Source organism: Lynx canadensis, chromosome B2 (assembly GCF_007474595.2).
Source record: "Lynx canadensis isolate LIC74 chromosome B2, mLynCan4.pri.v2, whole genome shotgun sequence".
Classification (NCBI taxonomy): domain Eukaryota; kingdom Metazoa; phylum Chordata; class Mammalia; order Carnivora; family Felidae; genus Lynx; species Lynx canadensis.
In genome coordinates, this window is record NC_044307.1 from 63,978,298 (window position 1) to 63,998,057 (window position 19,760).

The 19,760-nt window shown below is 41.0% G+C and overlaps 1 protein-coding gene across 1 annotated transcript in view; it reads right to left on the reverse strand.

The window, feature by feature from the left end:
- Positions 1-19,760, reverse strand: part of COL9A1 (collagen type IX alpha 1 chain) — an 88,210-nt gene that overhangs the window by 59,506 nt on the left and 8,944 nt on the right. The window contains exons 6-10 of the mRNA XM_030314570.1: positions 7,243-7,326; positions 6,460-6,480; positions 4,899-4,973; positions 4,527-4,562; positions 4,342-4,404 (exon numbers count right to left, since the gene is read on the reverse strand). Coding sequence (XP_030170430.1) covers positions 4,342-4,404; positions 4,527-4,562; positions 4,899-4,973; positions 6,460-6,480; positions 7,243-7,326 — 279 coding nt within the window. The remainder of the gene's footprint in view (positions 1-4,341; positions 4,405-4,526; positions 4,563-4,898; positions 4,974-6,459; positions 6,481-7,242; positions 7,327-19,760) is intronic.

Here is a 19,760-nt window from a genome sequence, read left to right on the forward strand (position 1 = left end):
CACATGCAACCAACTAACAATCTTCAATCTGTGACTGGAATAACTGACAAGATTGGTGGACAATAGCTATTATATATGGTAGAATTTCAACTGCATAAAAATAAAGCAGAACCAAGTAAATTATTGGACAACATGAAGGCTGCTTCCAGGTTACCACTTATTTAAAGTATCTTCTATATGACATGACAAAATATGTCTATCACTAGGAAGGTCTCTGAATTAAATTGAAAATACGTTTTGGTGTCAGATGCTACAGTGAACTCTGTTATGAAACAGCTATGTAGAAAAGCATAAGCTCCATAAGGACAAGGACTATATGTCCATTATAATAATCCTGGAACATTTCCCCTGGCATCTAACACATACTCGATACATGACTACTTAATGTTTAATTTAGATTAGCATCTTAGGTGGAAGGATATTACACTTATCCCTTTATATCATCTTTATTTTGGGTTCAAACCCCAACTTTGCCACTTATTAACTGTACAACCATGACAAGTTGCTCAACTGTATAGTGCCTCAGTTTCCTGATCTGCAAAATAGGCATAATATTAATATCTATCTGATATGATAATTTTGAAAATAAAATGATATAAGCAAAATGCTTAAAATAGTACCTGGTGGGGTGTGCCCTGACTAAATGTTAGCTATTTATTATCATCATTATTATATGCTCAGCACTGCTATAGATGTTGTAAAGAGTTTACATGAAGTATAAGACACGTTCCCTGCCCTCTGGGAGCTTAAAACCTGATTCACAAAGGGTTCTGCAAACAAATGAACACACAAAATTCTAGATATTATCCTAGAATAACCTGGGCTCTGTATTTCACGGCTTCCTCACATTTCTGTGATCAAACTGATCTTTGATGTCAGACTATTTCCACTTACACTGACCTTTCAGAATAATTCCTTAATAACTCACTATTCTAATCATATAACATCTGCCAGGGATAGTAGTTGAATACATCCAGAGGATGTTCTAACCTCTTTCCTATAAAAAGTGACATAGGGGCGCCTGGGTGGCTCAGTCGGTTAAGCATCCGACTTTGGCTCAGGTCATGATCTCGCAGTTTGTTGGTTCGAGCCCTGCATCAGGCTCTGTGCTGACAGCCCAGAGCCTGGAGCCTGTTTCATATTCTGCGTCTCCCTCTCTCTCTCTGACCCACCCCTGTTCATGCTCTGTCTCTCTCTGTCTCAAAAATCAATAAACGTTAAAAAAAATTTTTTTAAGTGACATAGTTTAACCATAATTCCTGTATTTAATTCTAACTATTCTTCTGCCTATCTTAGACGGATGCTATAAGAATGAATAAAACACTATTTTGCAAAGCTCACTGAGCGTGTCACAGCAAATAGAGCCTGTAAGAATATCTCTATTGATTATTGATAATAACACAGTTGTCCTTTAGGTGCAAGGTTATAACCAAGGTTATATATACATATATATTTCTACCAGTGGCAGAAAGAATTGCTTTCGTTGCTTTCATATGAATGTTTATGAAGATAAAGTTCTATATGGGACGGTACTGAAGCTGACTGTGTTTGGAACTTTCATGCTACTGCTTGGCAGAGAACACCAGCCTTCAACAGTCATTTCCTTCCAGCATTCCAACTACTCAGATTGTGAGACTCGAGGCATAATTCTACAAGCATATTTGCCATGAGTCTTTTACATTTTCTGTCAAAAAATCCACTTCACTTAGGATAATTACCCTTTAAATCACGTTCCTTCTATATTCTTCCAAACATCATCTCATTAACCATTTGTTAACGTTACCAAAAAGAACAGCTTTGCAATGAGCCAAAGAGCAGAAGACAAGGAGGTTGGAGGTTTAAGGTCCCACCACTACACTCAGGTTCACCTGACAAGAAAAGATCACTGAAGCTCTCCTAATTACTTAGCTCCCCTATGTTCAGGGATAAACAAACATCAATCTGATCCAGCTACTGATATTTCATTATTCTCAATGTGTAGTCTCAAGGTAAAAGACTTGTTTAACATGTCAAAGGAGCCAAAGAATAGCATAAGCCAGAATCTTATAACTCCCTTATGGCTCCATTTCAAAATCTGTTAGAACCGTACCAATGTTTACAAATAATTATAAAATATTAATTATAAATCATTTTTCTTGGCTGGTAATTCAGATACTAAAAATTCACTATCACTCTTTTTCTCTCAGTTTTCTCTGATTATTCATCCATTTAAGATCTTCATTTTGTATCCGCATGAGGCAAAACTATCTGGAGAGAGAGTAAGGTTAAAAAATGAAGAAATCTAGTTTTTTTCACTATCTTAACCACTGTATAAATCTGGGTCCCTGAGGAAACCAGTCGTCCTCAAAATTATTCAGTTTTCTTATCTGTGAAAAATAATATTAGCCGAACTTGCCTTCTAGGTTATCGTAAGGTTAAAGGGAATAATGTCTGTGACTGTACTTGAGGAAAAAAGTTCTACATAGATACAATTAGTGTAGTTAACTTTTTGCTTAGTATAGTTAACTTTTGTTCTAGGAAAGGCCTACAATGCTGGCACACACATGAGTTTCTTACTACGATACTGCCGCTATAGACGAAGATAAAACTCCTTGTCATTGTTAACTACATGGTACTTCCAGAGATTTTGAAGCACTTTCACTTGTTTACCCCAAAATTTCTGTTGAAGAGAAGGAATTACTTTACAAAGCAAAAGCAGGCGTTGTCTTTATGACCTCATGGTAAAAGGTAAGGAAGAATTTGTAGCAGGCTGAGCATGCTACAAAAGCACCGTTAACTGAAGCACAGAAAACTCTAGCCCTCTATCTGAAATTCTTTCAACTCATTACCAAGAGAAGACCAGGTGATTAGTTTATGCTTCAACCACCACAAAACTAATAATAATAATAATGTAATCATAAATTTTCTTTTTACACAAAAGACTGGTCCAAGTTTCATAGGGATGCAGAAATAAATCCAACCCATATTGGGCTACTGGTTTATTGAGTGGCCTTGTATGTATCAGACTTTTCTATTATGATGTGACAGTTTCAAGTAACTCAGTGTGTCGGAAAGAGCTTGAAAGCCAACAAATTATATAATTTCATTTGTATTATACAAATATTAGTTTGATATTCAATTCGTATTATCCAAATATTCGTTCTTGGAAGATTCTTGCACTGCCTCGTGCATCACACAGGAAAGTTCAAACTCAGGGCTTTGAAATGTAAAACAAAGTCTTTCCTAGACAAATACCCTCATAATGGTAATCTTTTATAAAGAAAGCATATCTTAATAACCACTAAAATCTAGCTTTTTTTCTTCAAAATGTCTTACTCTGTAGTCAAAAATTCTTGGGAATTATAATCATAGGTTTTCAGGTGCTTTCTTTGATTTAGAAAAAGTCTTCGGGTTTCGGAAACAACATAAAGCGGTCACTTGAAAGATATCTTGAGGAATGCACCACTGTATGTTCTCTGAGAACAGAAAACCTTATTTTACCTCACTTTGTATCCCAGTTTTAAAGTCAGGGGCTGGCCTGTAGTAGGACCTCAATAAGTATTAATCCAGCGCACAGAGACAGGGGAAGCCGAGAGTCCTGAAATCATGAGAGTCTGAGAAAGTATTATTTACTGGTTAGGTTTATCCTACAAGCCAGTATGAGCTTTCCTCAGTTGAGGGGAGGCAGAGGTGTGGAGGTGGGTAAACTGGAGAAAGGTTGCTGGTTCCCAGTTTTCAAGCAACCCTATACTATTTGTTTCTGTCAGTGATGCCAGTCAAGAAAACAAGGAAAGAGGGAAAACGAGTTTTGAATTGTCTATTCTATGTGTGCTGGCCATTTCCCTGCCTCTGCCCCTCTCCCACATTCCCACTCCAGGACTTCCCCTCAAAGGTATCTTTTTTCTCCTCTTCCTTAGCACTTAGGAGTACTCTACCCCTTCCCGGCCTGCAGGTCCTTTTCTAAATTAATCTAGTTAGTGCCTGGGAAAGAAGCCCCCGCAGAGCCGGGTAACACTCTACCCCCTCCAGCACCCCCTGTGCCGGAAGTGGGGCTAAGCGAGCAGGCGGGTGAGCAGGGAAGCGGACCCTCGGGCGTTTTCTGAGAGCAGGTACTGCCAGCGCTGCAGGCTCAACCCAGGGTGCCGCGAGGTAGCTCCACCCTCTCAGGACCCTTTGCTGAAGCTGCATGGAGTACAAGGCCCAGTTCGGGGCCGCAGCCCTGTTCCCGCGTGGACTCCCGCAGTCTGCACCCCTCCGGCGTATCTCTCCGTTGCTCCCTCCCTCCCCTGCACCACCCCCACCCCGCGCGCGCGCGCGCGCGTCCCGGACTGCGCGCGCTCCCGTGCACCCACGCCTACTCACGTCCGCGCCCGGAGTGCCTGGCTTGCCCGGAGCTCCTGGCTTGCCCGGTTCTCCAGCAGGACCCTGAGCGGGGAGCGGGCGAGGCAGTGAGTGAGAAAGATACAAAGTTGGGACTCTTGGGGCTCACGTGGTGCAAACCACGTCTAAAGGAAGGAAAGGAAGCGCGAATGCGCTGGTTAACTTACCGGGGGGCCCGGGGGACCCTTTGGACCTCGGTCACCCTAGAGGGGTAGGAGAAAAGGTAAGAGTAGTCCATGAGTGGGAGGCGCTAGGGAGCCCGCGGGGAGACTCCCACGCGTGTTCACCGCACAAATCGGGGACGGGGACAGGGTAAAGCTAAATGGTGGAGATTCTTGACCAACGGGGACAACTGAGCATGTCTACCTCATCCCTCTGAAAATCTCCAGGCTTCTAGGATCCAACCCCAGCTCTCACTCTAGTCCTATCCCGCCTTTAGGTGGCGGGCATCTAGCCCTGTCAAAAATAAACCCATCCCGCTGGAGAAAGGGTAGGAAAAGGCAGGACTGAGGAACAGAGAACTGGAAATAGAAACTTACGTCGATGCCATCGATGCCCGGAACTCCAGGGGGGCCCGGAGGCCCGGGGGGACCCTGCTGGCCTGGGGGACCTCTCTGACAAAAACAGCATATACAGGTTAATGGAGCACGTTGGGCAACAAGGAGAAACTGAATGCAATGTTCTGAGGCCCCCACCTCCACGCGGTAAGGACACTTCCCATTGGAGCAGGGAGTTTTGAAACCTGGTAAACATGTATGAAATTCCCAAGCGACCGCAGGTTTCTCTGGTTCCACCACGTTCTGAATGAGGCTTAATGGTGTGGTTAGAGCAAGATGCAGGCCCTAAGGTGGGCATTGGGGTCACAGGGCCTCACCCCAACAGAGCGCATTAAAATTAAACCAAAAGGGGGTCTTGAAGAAGGGAAGGCCTGACGCCTTTTTTTTTTAAGGGATGCAGTAATGAAAATGGTGGTCATTCAATACCTCGATTTGATTAGTAATTGAGAGTCAGTGTTTTGGCCAAAATGAACTGCCCAAAATGGAGGCGCTCTACCTCAGATAGATTTCTTTGATCCTTGTTTACAAAACCGGATCGTTTTGTAAATCTTTCTACTTCCAATGAAAATCGGGGGGGGGGGGGGGGCGGAATACTAGAGGAAAACTGGAGAGGAGTGGGGCAAAAGAGCATTGAAACCCAGGGAGGGCCTGGCCTCATTTCAGATTTACCTGCAGTGACACTGTTCTTGCATAAGGTCATTGCACCTTGCTTTAAAATTACACCAACTTTGAGACTGACGCTAAACAGCTTGCAAACAGCTAAGCTTTGATAGTGCTAGAGGGAATACTGGCTTCTGAAAATAGTATGAGCATGTAGCTTAGGGAATGTGGGAATTTTTTTTTCTCTTCTAATTTAAAAGAATAAGAAAGTGTGGGAGGGGGGAGCTTCTTTCATCAAGGAAAACTTTGTTTTTCTAAACTCCAGTGACCAGACAGGTTACAATGGGGTCTTTGTAAGTGAAACCTCAAACCTCGGCTGGGCTCACCCGCCCCCGCCTGGTCCTCTCCCGGCGGGAGGGAGGAGATGCCAGAGCCTTCGGGAAATTGCTGAAATTTTGACTGATGCCAGCCATGGCCGCTCGGTTCCAATCCCAGAGCGGCGGGCACCGCTAGCAGGACTCGCGGTATAGTGCTGCCACCACCGGCTGGTGGAGCGGGAGAGGGAGCTTTAGCGCAGCTAGCCTGAATTCCCGCCTTCTCCAGCAAGGCCTGCCCTTGACTGCGTCCTAGAGGGGCGGGGTGGGGGAATTAAGAAGCAGCCAGGCTAACAATTAAACCCCGGTCTCAAGTCATGGCCTTCAGAGCTTCTGTTTGCAGTGTTGGGGCCCAGTCGAGGAGGAGACGCCTTTCCTAGATGACCGGAGGGTCATTAGGGTCCCCGACTCCGAGGGTACTCGCTGCAGGTGCTCAAGGCTGCGGGAAGAACGCGGCTGCAGAGCCCAGGGAAAGCCCTGCGCCTTCCCCACACCTCCCGCGACGGCTGCTCCTCCACTTTTCCCTGCGTGCACTTGAAAATTGCAAACACATCTCGCCCTCCGCTTACCTGGTCGGTGGTCTCGATGACCTGGAGAGGAAAAGACCGGGAGAAAGTGAGAAGGCTCTCCCCACCCCCCAAACTCGCACACAACTTACTTGAGCCAAGCACAAGCAGAGCCCAGACAGCAGCAGTGGCAGTCCTAGGACCCCTCGATCCCTTGCTGTCCAGGCCATGCCCGCCACCCTCTGCTAATCCCCTGCACGGACTGTGTCTCCTGCCGCCCCGCTAGGCTTCCGGACCCGTCACACGCATTAAGTGGCACTTCTCCCCCCCACACAAAAAAAGCGCCCCCAGGAGTAGTCTTTGCTAAGGTGCCTGGCCCGGGTGGCGTACTTTACTCCTGTTTATGAATGGCTCTGGAGAGGGTCCTGGGGATTGGAGGAGAGCTTGCGGCTGGAGGACGGATAGAATGACAACAGTCCCCCTTAACCCTTTCCCCGCCGCCTCACTGGCAAGGCCTGAACGCCTGCCTCTGCCTCTGCCTCTGCCTCTGCGGGTCTGCCCAAGTGTAGTCTCTCCCGGTCCACTGTGGGCAGCGAACGGACCTCAAGGGTTCTTGGAAAGGTGTTTGGGGAGGAGGAGTGAGGGTCGTAAGCCACCAAAAGTAGAACCCCGAGGTAGTTTGTACTTGCCAGGCTGTGGGTGGGACCTGTGCTTCCTTGAAATTTATCTGGTCCGTATAGTAAAGCCTGAACTCTTTAGAAAAAGAATGAGGAGGTGGGGTGTTTGAGGAGGTGGTGAGAGGTAGGCTGGGTGGCAGTGACCTTTGCAGGTGGTCAAATGACTCACAGTTATCCTAGCTGGCAGTTCGTGGCAGGTTTCTCTCCTCGGGCGTAGTGGGTCACAATGGATCAGCATCCACTGAAGTTCAAACTGGAGAAAGACAGCATACAGTTCACATTCTCTTGGAGGACACAAGCAGGTCGTTTAAGAGAGAGAGAAGTTTGTAAGTGTGGTCTGACTGTTAAATGGGTGGAGACCAGCTTGGACTGGTTCACCTCAGTGGACCAGTAGTCTTGTTCCCCGAATACAGATTTTCTGATGGAAATGGGTTGGAAGCTCTTCCCAAGTTTCTCAGATTATTGAATGTAGATGTCAGTAACTCTGCAATACTCCAGCATTACTCCAGCGTAGCCTTAGGCAGGAAAGAGCCCTCTGGCATTGAATTTCCATTTCTGTCCTTACCACATCCTCAAGATGTAGATTTTCTATTCACATGAGGCTTTGAGAGAACAAAGAACTGTCCAAGTCAGAAGCCTGTGTGAGGGTCTGGACTGGAACCCAGGCCTACTGAGTGACACAGCACGCATGCGCTAAGCGTTTACACGGGAGAAGATTAGAGACGGAGACAGCCAAAGAGGTGGCACCCAGGATGAAAGAAGAGGAAAGAAAATCCAGTCCTAGAAAAAATTTGCATGCTACAGAATAAATTCCCCAAGGAGTACTCACAGCTTGAAATGGAAATTGGAAGGATTGGAAATGGAGGAATTGAGAGGGAAATCTAGAACTCAGGGGAAAAACAAGATAATAGAAGACATTTGGTGTTATGTCAAATGTGCCCTGACAAGTTCTTACATTTTAGCAGGTGTTAAGGGAGAAATAAGAAGGGAGCAGGAGAGAAACAGAACAATGGAAGAGTGACCAGGTCTGAAGCTGAAGGCCTCGGGTGACAAGGTAAAAAAAAAAAAAAAAAAAAAAAAAAAAAAAGATGTACACCACCATGCATCATGCTGGCCCGTCTTCTTAGATTGAGGAAGCTCTTTGCTAGTCATCTCAGATCCATATTTCTTGGTCAGTTGATTCTCCTGGCTTTATGCAAATGCCTAGTTAAGTATCAGGGTCCCAAATCTAAAACATTATCTCTTTTCTTTCATTCAGTAGTGATTTACACTCCATCCCACCTGCCAAATGGACTCTAGATCTACTGGATCTAGCATTAAATTAGATACATTTTTTTCCACTGTTACAGAAGCATCCAGAGTTGAAGTACTGAATGGAAGATCAGAATTGGAAAGGATGAAGGATGAAGTCCATCCTTCCTACCCATAAGGAAGGGAAAGTTAAACAAAAGGAAGTTTTCCATTTTATAGAGTGGTAAAAGTAAGACATTAAGCTTTCAGATTCCTGCACCTCTTGTTAGATGATTCTAACTGTCCTCGTTGCTCTCAACCCTACCATAGCTTTTCTCCAGAAAACATGGATATCTGGAAAAATGAGGTAAGTGGGATGAAAAGAAAGTGAGAGCTAAACCAAGGCATATTTTAAGATGGAAAGTTCTCTACAAATAGTATGAAAAATATCTGTGTATTCATAGTATGAATTATTTAACAATAGTTTACTGACATCCTTCAAAGGAACTGCTTTCCAAGCCACACAATTATCTTACAGTTAAGAAAATCACTTTAATCAAATACTTTATTTTTATTAGATTAGTCTTATCTGTTTGGGATCATTTTATTTTGATTTTGTTCTAAACTGCAGTAGAAATTTTAATAGATAAAAGAAAGAATGGAACAACATTTGCCTTAATGACTACTAAAATACCTAGCTGTGCCTCAAACAACTCTTTGAAGCCGTTCACACATGAGTAAAGTGAGGCAGAGAGGTTAAATCATTTGCCACGGGTCACACAGCTAGTAAAAGACAGAGCTAGCATTCCAAATGTGCCTGACTGTAAAATAAGGGCCTTCTCCAACCCCCTCCTTATCCTCCCCCAAGAATATATCCCAACTCCAGAAAAAGCCATAATTTTCTAAGCCAATAACCAAGGAATTTGGTGATTGAACATTCATATTGAAGATGAATAGGGGCATCTGAGTGGCTCAGTCGGTTGAGCGTCCAACTTCGGCTCAGGTCATGATCTCACAGCTCGTGAGTTCAAGCCCCACATCAGGCTCTGTGCTGACAGCTCAGAGCCTGGAGCCTGCTTCTGCTTTTGTGTCTCCCTGTCTCTCTGCCCCTAACCCACTCACATTCTGTCTCTGTCTCAAAAATAAATAAAAACATTTAAAAAAATTTAAAGATGAATAGAAAAGAAGAGTGATCTACAAATCAAAACTTTGTAAGCTTATTTCCAATATCTGGTAGAAAACTTCAGAACAAGACTAAGAAACTTCCATAAGAAGTCAGACCTCTCCCTATTTGCTTGTTATGGAAATACATCCAGAAGCAAATTTCTAATGGTTCTCCAAAAACTGACAATTATTGCTATATGCAGTTACATATTCATGTGTATAATAAAATATCAAATAGGAAAGAAGATTATAATTCTTTTTGTTCAATGATTAGATAAAAATATTACCAGAATAAGAAAAGGTGTCTCTCCCCTCCCTAAGTCTCAAAATAAGAAAGACCATTCAAATACTTTTATTCACATAGTCCTTTGTGAATTGGTAACTCGCATAAGGCATGCATTGTATATGTGTGATATTTTGATTCTCAAAATAATTCATAACTTAATCACCCTGAGAAACTTTAATTATATGGCTAACCAGGAAACATATATCCTTTGTTTAGATGGTTCATTAAAGTTACTTATTGTAAATGCAAAGTAATTCATTAAGCTGGTTTCTCAAAAATGTAATTCTCTGGATAAATTGGTACACCTGTTTAAATATGCAAGATGCAATTGTGCCACAGGATAATAGGGGAGTGAACGATAATTCATCTGTGAATACAGGCTGCGTTGTTCAGAGTGCCACATAGATCAGAGGTTTCTGAACACATCTGTGCAGCCACATAAACACCACCCACACACTAATAATCATCTTTACAACAACCATTTTTTGGCATGAAATATGAATTGCAATTTGCATGTTAATTATTTTGAAGGAAGATTGGCAGAGTTCCTTACTAAAAGTCACTTACATTACACATCTAAAATGCTGATTTCCACACGTTTCTCATTTTCATACCTGGAATCATTCTTGTCTTTGAATACCCACTGACAAAGTATATGTGACGAATATTTTAATTTAGTCTTTCAGTCAACATTTTTGAAGTCCAAATATAAAGCATGCACTAGGGAAACATTCTAGGGAAAACCAAAGATATTCTCCTCTCCCTAATGAGTTTACAGTTTTTAAGACTTGAGAAAAATACAAGTTGAGAAATAAGAAGGGTGGTTTTAGAAGGGTGGTTTTTTTAATCCATTAAACAGAACATAAATGCCCTACCATAATTCATCCTTCTCAACATAAAATGCTTATGAGTAGTGCCCAGCAGACAACATGTTAAAACAAGGAATTTTGGAGGCACCTGGGTGCCTCAGTCAGTTATGCATCCAACTTTGGCTCAGGTCGTGATCTCGCGTTTCATGAGTTTGAGCCCCTCATTGGGCTCTGTGCTGACAGCTTGGAGCCTGGAGCCTGCCTCTGATTCTGTGTCTGCCCCTCCTCTGCTCATGTTCTCTCTCTCTCTCTCTCTCTCTCTCTCTCTCTCTCTCTCTCTCTCTCTTTTTCTCTCTCTCTCAAAAATTAATAAGCATAAAAAACTTAAAAACAACAAAAAAAAAAAACACAAGGAATTTTGGCCCCAACTCTCTGTTCTTTTAATAGTGCTAATGATTTCTACTTATTTTCCTAGGTTGTTGAGAAAGATTACTAATGTATTTAAGCTCTTCATAAAAATTAAGCAAAAACTAATAGCAGACAACTACCTTTTCCTCCTAAGAGAATTCTAATGACAAACTATAGAACTTGATTTGAAATTAATGAGAATGGCACAAGGCTTGATTTTTTACATACTGAATTATGATTAAACTTTACAAGTACAAAATACCTAAAAACTAGCTCTTCAAAGATAAAGTTTTTTTAACAGGAGAAATATTTCTTTAAGCTTTCGTCTACTCAATGGCAACAAAGATTTAAAGCAATACTTGACTTCTGAGATCTCATTTTTCTTTTCAGTTTACGACCAAAATTTGGTTTCTACCATCATAAGGGACCTCCTCCAAGCGAAGCTTCCTAGTTGCTAAGCAGGAGGTTCTGAGTTGCTTCGAAATCAGAAATTTCCCCAACTGTCTGTAGACTAGGCCATGCAGTTCCAGACACAGTGCTAGGAATTGTCATTAAATATGAGTAGGTGACAGTCATTTGAATCACACCAAGGGCAAAGGCAGAACAGTGAAAGGAAAGAGCAGTAAACATAGAGTTAGCAGACCTGGCATGTAGTAATTTATTCATCTTTTTATCCAACATATCTTTATATAACACATTCATGTGCTTTGAGAGAGATACTGTGACAGACACAAAAATGTTGAGTACATAGGGCAGCATCTAGGCCAGAACTGCTTTTGACAATACATACTATTGCAGTTGATGTGCAACATGGCTAAGGTCATCAACAAGGGGATCATATAACATGTAACATGTGAGTGAGGCCCTGAAGAGCAGTTGCAATTTTCATAAGCAGAGATGGGAGGGTAAAGGTCAGGTCAGAGTTCTGAAGAGGTGACAGTAAGAGGAGGAAGTGGTGTATAGAGAAGGGACCAGACTCACTGTGGCAAACAATAGACATTAGATTTTTTTTTTCCTCTGTTGAATTCTAAGCTAAGGAATTTGAGTAGGATTGGATAGCTAATTAGGACTGTCATCTATGATTTTTCTGCACCAGGGATATGGATGGAGAAAGGTGGCCTAATTTAAAAGGGCACTTCAAGGGGATTCATGTGGTCATAAATGCCCAGTCCTTGGAGCCAAAAAGAGGCTACTTTAGTAGAACATAAAGAAGTATTAAACTCTGAACTATGGTGAGGCATCCTGAGCTGTCTGTCCATTTAAGAAAAACAAACCTTCCCCTCATACCATATCCCCCTTCGGCTGCCATATGGTTTTCTGCTTCCCTCCAGTTAAAACGCAAAAGAGCTGTCTAAATTTGTTGCCTCCAATTCCTCTCCCTTCCATTCTCTCTTGGACCCTTTGCAACTGGGCTTTCACCCCCAACAATCCAATGGGTCTTTTCACAAAGTCACTGTCGTGGGTCTCTGGATGCAGTGGTCAAATCTCAGTTCTCATCCTATTTGATCTATCTACAAGCACTTGAGTGAGTTGACTATTCTATCCTCCTTAAAATTCTGTTCTCCCTTGACTTTCAGAGTCCCTGACTTTCCACCATCTCCTGGTCCTCTCCTACATCACTGCTCTTCCTGGTCTCTCTGGCTGAACCTCCCTCATCTCAGCAACCTCTAAGTGTTGGTTGTTTCACCATCCAGCTCTATGACTTCTCTGCAGCATTCGTCTCTCAGTGATTCCTCTTGTTTCATGGCTTTAAATAAATACCACATATATGCTGACAACTCCTAGAGTTCTATTCTCAGCTGGGCCTGCCTGTTGAACTCCAGAAGAACATACCTAACTGCCTGCTTGCATCTTCTCTTAGGTGTCTAATAGTGATCAAAATCCTGATTGAACTTAGATGTTCCCAACCAACTGTCGATATTCTCACTGATAACTGTGCTTCCCATAGTCTTTCCCATCTCAATAAATGGCAACTGTATACTTCTGATTAATCACTCCAAAAATATTGGTGTCACTCTTGATTTTCCTTTCTCTTACACTTCAGTTCTGTTTACTTTACCCTCAAAATGGGTCAGGATCTGGGGCACCTGGGTGACTCGATTGGTTAAGCATCTGCCTTCAGCTCAGGTCATGATCTCACCATTTGGTCCTTGAGTTTGAGCCCCACATCAGGCTCTCTGCTGTCCACACAGAGCCTGCTTCAGATCCTCTGTCCTCCTCTCTTTCTGCTCCTGCGTCCCTGTGTGTGTGTGTGTGTGTGTGTGTGTGTGTGTAATATTTAGAAAAATAAAAGGGTCAGGATCTGACCACCCTGCACCACCTTCACTGCTACCCTATTCCAAACCAAGACCAGCCCTGCCTGAGCTATTGCAGTAGTCTCTAAGTGTCTCCTTTTGTTGTACCCCTAAGCATTGTCCTTCTTTCCCCCTACATTATATTGCCAAAATAGCAGCCAACGAGACACTTTGAAAAGATGAGAACATGTTACTTATCTATCCAAAACCATCTGATACCCTCCCATCTCATACAGCATGTAAGCCAAGTGCTAAGGCAATTTCCCCACCTTCACTCCATCATGTTACCTCTCCAGGCTTACTGCCTTCTTGTCTCAGGCTCATTCCAGCCACACTGGTCTCCATGCCCTCCTCAAACATAACACACAACACTAACATCAGTTCCTTTTCACTCCATATACTCTCTTTCCAGAACCTTCCTCTCTCAGAGAGCCATATGCTAATATCCCCAACCCCTTCAGGTTTCTGTTAAGATGTTTTTTTGTCAATGAGGCCTTCTCCAATTTCCTGCTTCATTTTTGTCCATAATATTTATGAACACTGAGCATTCTATACATTTATTCATTTATACCCTTGTGTCCATCTCCCCTCCCCCAAATGAATGTAAACTCCATTGGAGCTTTAATTTCTGTCTATAACTTAAGAGATGTTTAACAAATAGTTACCAGATGTTAATTAGTGAATATATAAAGATGAATAAGAAACAGTGAATTAAGAATTGATAGTATTTATCTTCTCATTTGATTATGGTTTGGGGCCAAACCCTTTCCCCTGTCTGGGTTTCAATTTCTTCATGTGTAAATTTAGAGATTTGCAATGGATACAATCAAAGTTCCCTCCAGCTTGGAAAGTCCATGATTCTATTGACACTACATTATAACCAAAGAAACCAAACACAGAGATTAACACAAAGAGAAGGAAAAATGCCATTGAATTAGCTTCTTGCCTTACAACCACCCAGGCTACATAACAAAGATTTCTTCATGATCTTAGCCCACACATATTTTAATAGAAACAGACAAACTAACAGCACTGACTTTTTAAAAACTGCAACAGTATGGGCATAGCTGAGGCCAATAAAAAATTTTAGTGTTTTCAATTTTCCATTAAAAGCAAGTTTGACCATTATTTAGTTTTTATTCTAGTTATCCATAGTCCCTTCCTCCAATTATGGCTCCTTCTATGTTAGCAGATTTTTTTTTTTCTGTGTACTCCTCATTTCATCGCCACCTAGTGGAAAATCCAGCTGATATTGTTAATACAGTTTATAATACAGCAGTTTTTATCTCCAAAAAATTGTCTTCACAGTCAGTATTCAAAAGTATTCCAGTCAAATCACCCCAAAGTGTTATAAAAAGTATTTCCTATGGATATATATTGTTAACATAACCATTTCTTTTGTATTTATTTCGTACTTACAAGTGAAAGAGTATTTATAGAAGATGTACTTGTCGAAAACAACTTAGTAAGCAAACTTAATAGTCTAGATATTATGCAATAGTATGCATGTCTTAAATCACTGAAAACATAACTTTCCTACAATATTTCTTAAATACCAAAATAATATTATCCACAACCTCATAGTTGATTTTCCCATGTTATCATTTATGAAACTTCCATTGTTTCTGCATGTGGGGGTTATTATAATTTAATTGTATAGAGCAGAATAAAGGACAGTTTCTCTGTCACTAGTTCTGCCAGTTATTTCTATCTGCTCTCACATTTTCTCTGATTTTCACAAAAATAACATAGAGCAGTACTTTTGAAATATACTTTGAAAGGCATCATATCTTCTGATTATTTTCCACTTTGGTTTATTTTGAATATGCATAGGTAAGATAAAAAGGTTTTGAATCATGTATTTGTGAAACCACATAAACTTGTATCCTTCCTTAAGCCCAAACCCCTAGTGCACATCCCTGAAAAGGGAGAAAGGCTAACTTTGTTTTCTAATAGAGCTGTACCAAATAACTCTCCTAGGCAATCATACTGACAACAAACAATAAAGAACCTGTCATAAAATAACATGTTTTTATGGTATGCTGCCAGGAAACTGAGCTTTGCAGTGGGATAAATGGCACCATCCTAAAATATGGGCACAAAGGAGAACAGGAAATACGGGATTTATTGCTTTAAAATCAAACTAACAATGTATTACAGCAGTGCGCTGGGAAAAAATATAAAATGCTCTGAGCCCACTAAATAACCATGAATGATGAGAAGGTGTTTGAGTTGTAGATCACGTGAGCAGCTATACTGCAAGCTTTATGAACACCTCTTGAAATTGGTTTCCTTTTCCAATTTAGAAAAGGGAAAGAGACACAAGATAGGATAGATAGGGGGAAATCACAAGCAAGTACAATATAAAAGAGTCTTTTAGCATTTGTGCTCCATCAAATGTTGTTTCCAATTGCATTTTTTGTTATGCAGTTCTAAAGGCTACCTTTTGACATCTGTAAATAACTTTAGAAGGGATGTTTGCTTTTGATGTATTTACTAAAGAAAAGCCGGTGTTGATCCTGAAAAAGGTATTCAATTAATCCAGAGTGTCAAAGATTAGAATGAATCTAATTTCATGAAGAAAAATTGAAAAATACAGTGTTCCTAATTGTTTTGTTATGTTTTGGGCACACTTCACTTTAATTTAAAATTTCTCAGACATCAATATTGAATATTTGCTCTCTCCAAATGGAGACAAGGGTCCTCTATAAGTATACTTTAACCACCCAGAATATATGGATACTACTATTCATCACTCTCTAAGTCTTCTGAGGGACCTGTGGTCACTGTTGATCTTCAGTAATGGCCAGCAACTTCAGATTTCAGTCAATTGGTGAGAAATCAAAACATAAAACAAGAATAAAACCAAGGCTTAAGGACAAGTTGTGGGCACTTGGGCTTTGTCTGAGGATTTATATGAGTATTTGACTATTCTTAGTCTTAAAATGTAAGGAGCAGTGTGGGAAGACTAATAATATTTGAAAAGGGAAGAATTGATCAGTGTGAGAATTCCCAAATGAGAGCCTCTTTGCCTACAACACTGGACTCTGTCTTCTCCTGGATAATACTTATTCATCCCCAGGGTTCCTCTAGATATCACTTTCTACAGTAAATATGCTTGACGTCTGCTCTCATGCCTCCTGGCCTAATCTGAGTGAGGAACTTTTTCCCAGTGCCTCTCCATTCACTATCATGGCCCTTATCATATGTTGTACTGTCATTGTTTACTTATCTCAACCCATCACCCTCAAGAGACTGAACTGAAGAAGACAAGATCCATGATTTATTTAAGTTTGTATAGCCAGTATATAGGCACATGATAAAAGTTTACTAAATTAATAAACAAGTACATGTCTGAGAACATATTTTATACTGTACAATCCTCCTTCTTTAAGAAAGAAACATTTATTTGTTCGTCCCACAAAGTAAATTCTGAAAAATCTATGCAAATCACAAATGCTTTCTAAAATGAAAGTGAGGAAATGCTCTGTAAGGAACAATATGTGGTTATACATTTTTCCTTTTCTCAAAGCAAAGTTAGTTGGCACAGCAGAAAATAGGTAGATTATATTTTGTGCCTAACATGGTTTTTTACAAGTCAAGAAGCCCACTTGAGGTCACATCTTCAACTGAGAAATGGAGATAATCCTATCTGTGCTTGCTATCTTATAAAATTGTTGCAAGGATAAAATAGGTTAGTGGCAATGAAAGCATTTTGGAAACTTTAAATTGGCATATTAAGGGTATCAGGGTGCTTAAAAAGCATAAATGGGCTTTTCTTACATAGAATTTTCTATTTGTCTAATATAGAGTAAAAATTGAGGAATACATTTTGGTGACAAGTTTAAGTTTGACATTGTCACTGTCAGTCCTTGGATGTAAGTAGGATTTTTTTTTTTTTTTGGCCTGTAACTCTGACCTGTTTTAGCTATTATTACCACCACCACTACTCGATCACCAAATATGAAACTTTAATGAAGCTTTAGGTTCAAGTCTTTTTTGTCTTTCCTTGTGGGAAAGTCAGAATTCAGTGTAAAGGAAAAAAAATTTTCATGCCTGTTTCAGTTACTTTTAACATTGGTTACAGTGTACTGACTTTGAAAAGCTCCTTGATGAACCAGAAGCAAAATATACCAGCCACCAGTTCTTTGTTGAGTGCCTGCACATGGCAGAATAAAATAGAGGATAACTGGTCCTAACTGGTCTCCACTGTGATATGAGACTAGACTTGGCAGAAAAACTACAATCAGCTATAACATTATTGGCTAGACTATAATGTATTGGAGTAAGATTGAGACTTTGCCACTCTGGCAATCAAAGAGTTTAATAATACCCTAGCATCCAGAATTATAATGGTTTGAAATGTTTTTCAAGGGATGGATTAAATGGGTGATAGGCATTAAGGAGGGCACTGGTTGTGATGAGCATTGGGTGTTATATGTAGGTGATGAATCACTAAATTCTACACCTGAAACGGTTATTACACTGTATGTTAACTAAAATTTAAATGAAGACTTGAGACTACAAAAACAAATGAAATGTTATTCAAGGCCAATGAATCAATCAATTTTGCAAGCACTTGATTGATGTTCATTGTAGTAAAGAAGCACCTTAAGGTCTCCCCACCCTTACCCATGGTCCAGAAATGACACAGGTGTTGCAGACATTTGGAGTTGCCTGCAAACTAATCCCAATCTCATACCACTGCAACAATCTTGCTTCACAAAATTTCAAGATGGCACGATAGCGGTCCCATTGGCTTTTTAACCCAGTCACTTGAGGTGTGATAACTCATTAGTTGAAGAAATACTTTCTCAAGTGTCTACAAGTCAGAGCGGTAATATGGCAGTTACAAATTGCTTCCTGTCCATCACAGAATATAGAAATTTCACACTACCCTTCACACTAATCACAATTCTTCTCTTGAAAATAAGCTATTTGAACAATTCCATTACTGAGTGCCTGACAACCTTTTTTTCTTTGGAGAAGTACACAGAAACAATTCAGAATCACTGTATCACCCCTGCTACATGCCATGATATGAGTTTTGTGACTAGAATTTAACAGCTCCAATTGAGAGAGAATGTTGGCCTCAACAGTTTATTTATTAAGCTCTAAATTCTTTAGTTCCTCCACCCCAGAGAACACTTATCATCTAAGATGTATTTTTAAATCCCTCTAGTAATATTATAAAATATCCTTTTAAAATTTTTTTTTCAACGTTTTTTATTTATTTTTGGGACAGAGAGAGACAGAGCATGAACGGGGGAGGGGCAGAGAGAGGGAGACACAGACTCGGAAACAGGCTCCAGGCTCCGAGCCATCAGCCCAGAGCCCGACGCGGGGCTCGAACTCACGGACCGCGAGATCGTGACCTGGCTGAAGTCGGACGCGTAACCGACTGCGCCACCCAGGCGCCCCTAAAATATCCTTTTAAAGGATTGTTCAATAAAAGTTTAACAATTCAAAATGATAGAACTGTATGGTATTAGTTGGCATAATTACTCTGTCATTATATAATTCCTTACCTTTATATCCATGGAACCCTACAGTAAAATCATGAATAGAGCTCTAAAATCCTTTACGTTTATGTCATACAAGACTTACTAAGTAAATATTGTACCATCTATACGCTTTTTATTCTTGTTGATCAGACACCATACGGCTTCCTAACCTTATCTCTCATACCCTGCAGTTAGTATCTTCTACCCCCCTTCCCTTCATCACACACACACACACACACACACACACACACACACACATTTTCACATAGAAATTTCATCCAAACCAGCTGCTCTCCGGACCTCTGAATGGGCCCACTTACTCTCCACTTCCCTTTCATTTGATGCTCTTTCCCTCAGCTGAATACATTTTTGCCAGTTCAAATCCTTCCATTTCAAGGTTCATTGTGTTCAAGAAGCACAAAATTCTTGGGGTGCCTTGGTGGCTCAGTCGGTTAAGTGTCTGACTCTTAGTTTCAGCTCACGTCATGATCTCATGGTTTCATGAGTTCAAACCCCATGTCGGGCTCCGTGCTGACGGTCCCGAACTGGCTTGGGATTCTCTGTCTCCCTTTCTCTCTGCCCCTCCCCCACTTTTGCTGTCTCGTCTCTCTCAAAAGAAATGAATAAACTTGAAAAAATTTTAAAAAGAAGCACAGAATTCTTGACTAACTAAATCCACCATTCATCTTAACCTGACTTTGATATTCTCATTAGTTGTTTATATACAGGGTGTACCACACCAGTATTTGCTTCTCTTACATTGCTTCTGAAGGATTCTGGGAGCTCCAGGGGGGCATGTCACATCATCCAAGTAAACTTGAAGCCCCTTAAGACCAGGAACCAATTCCTTGAGACTTTCTCTGATTTCCCATTCCATTTGGGGTGTGCTCTGCTCAAAACAGGCACTTAAGGCTTTTTGAGTAAGTGCTTGAGTGAATTTTAAAAATGAATAACTCGGGGAGCCTGGGTGGCTCAGTTGGTTAAGTGTCAGA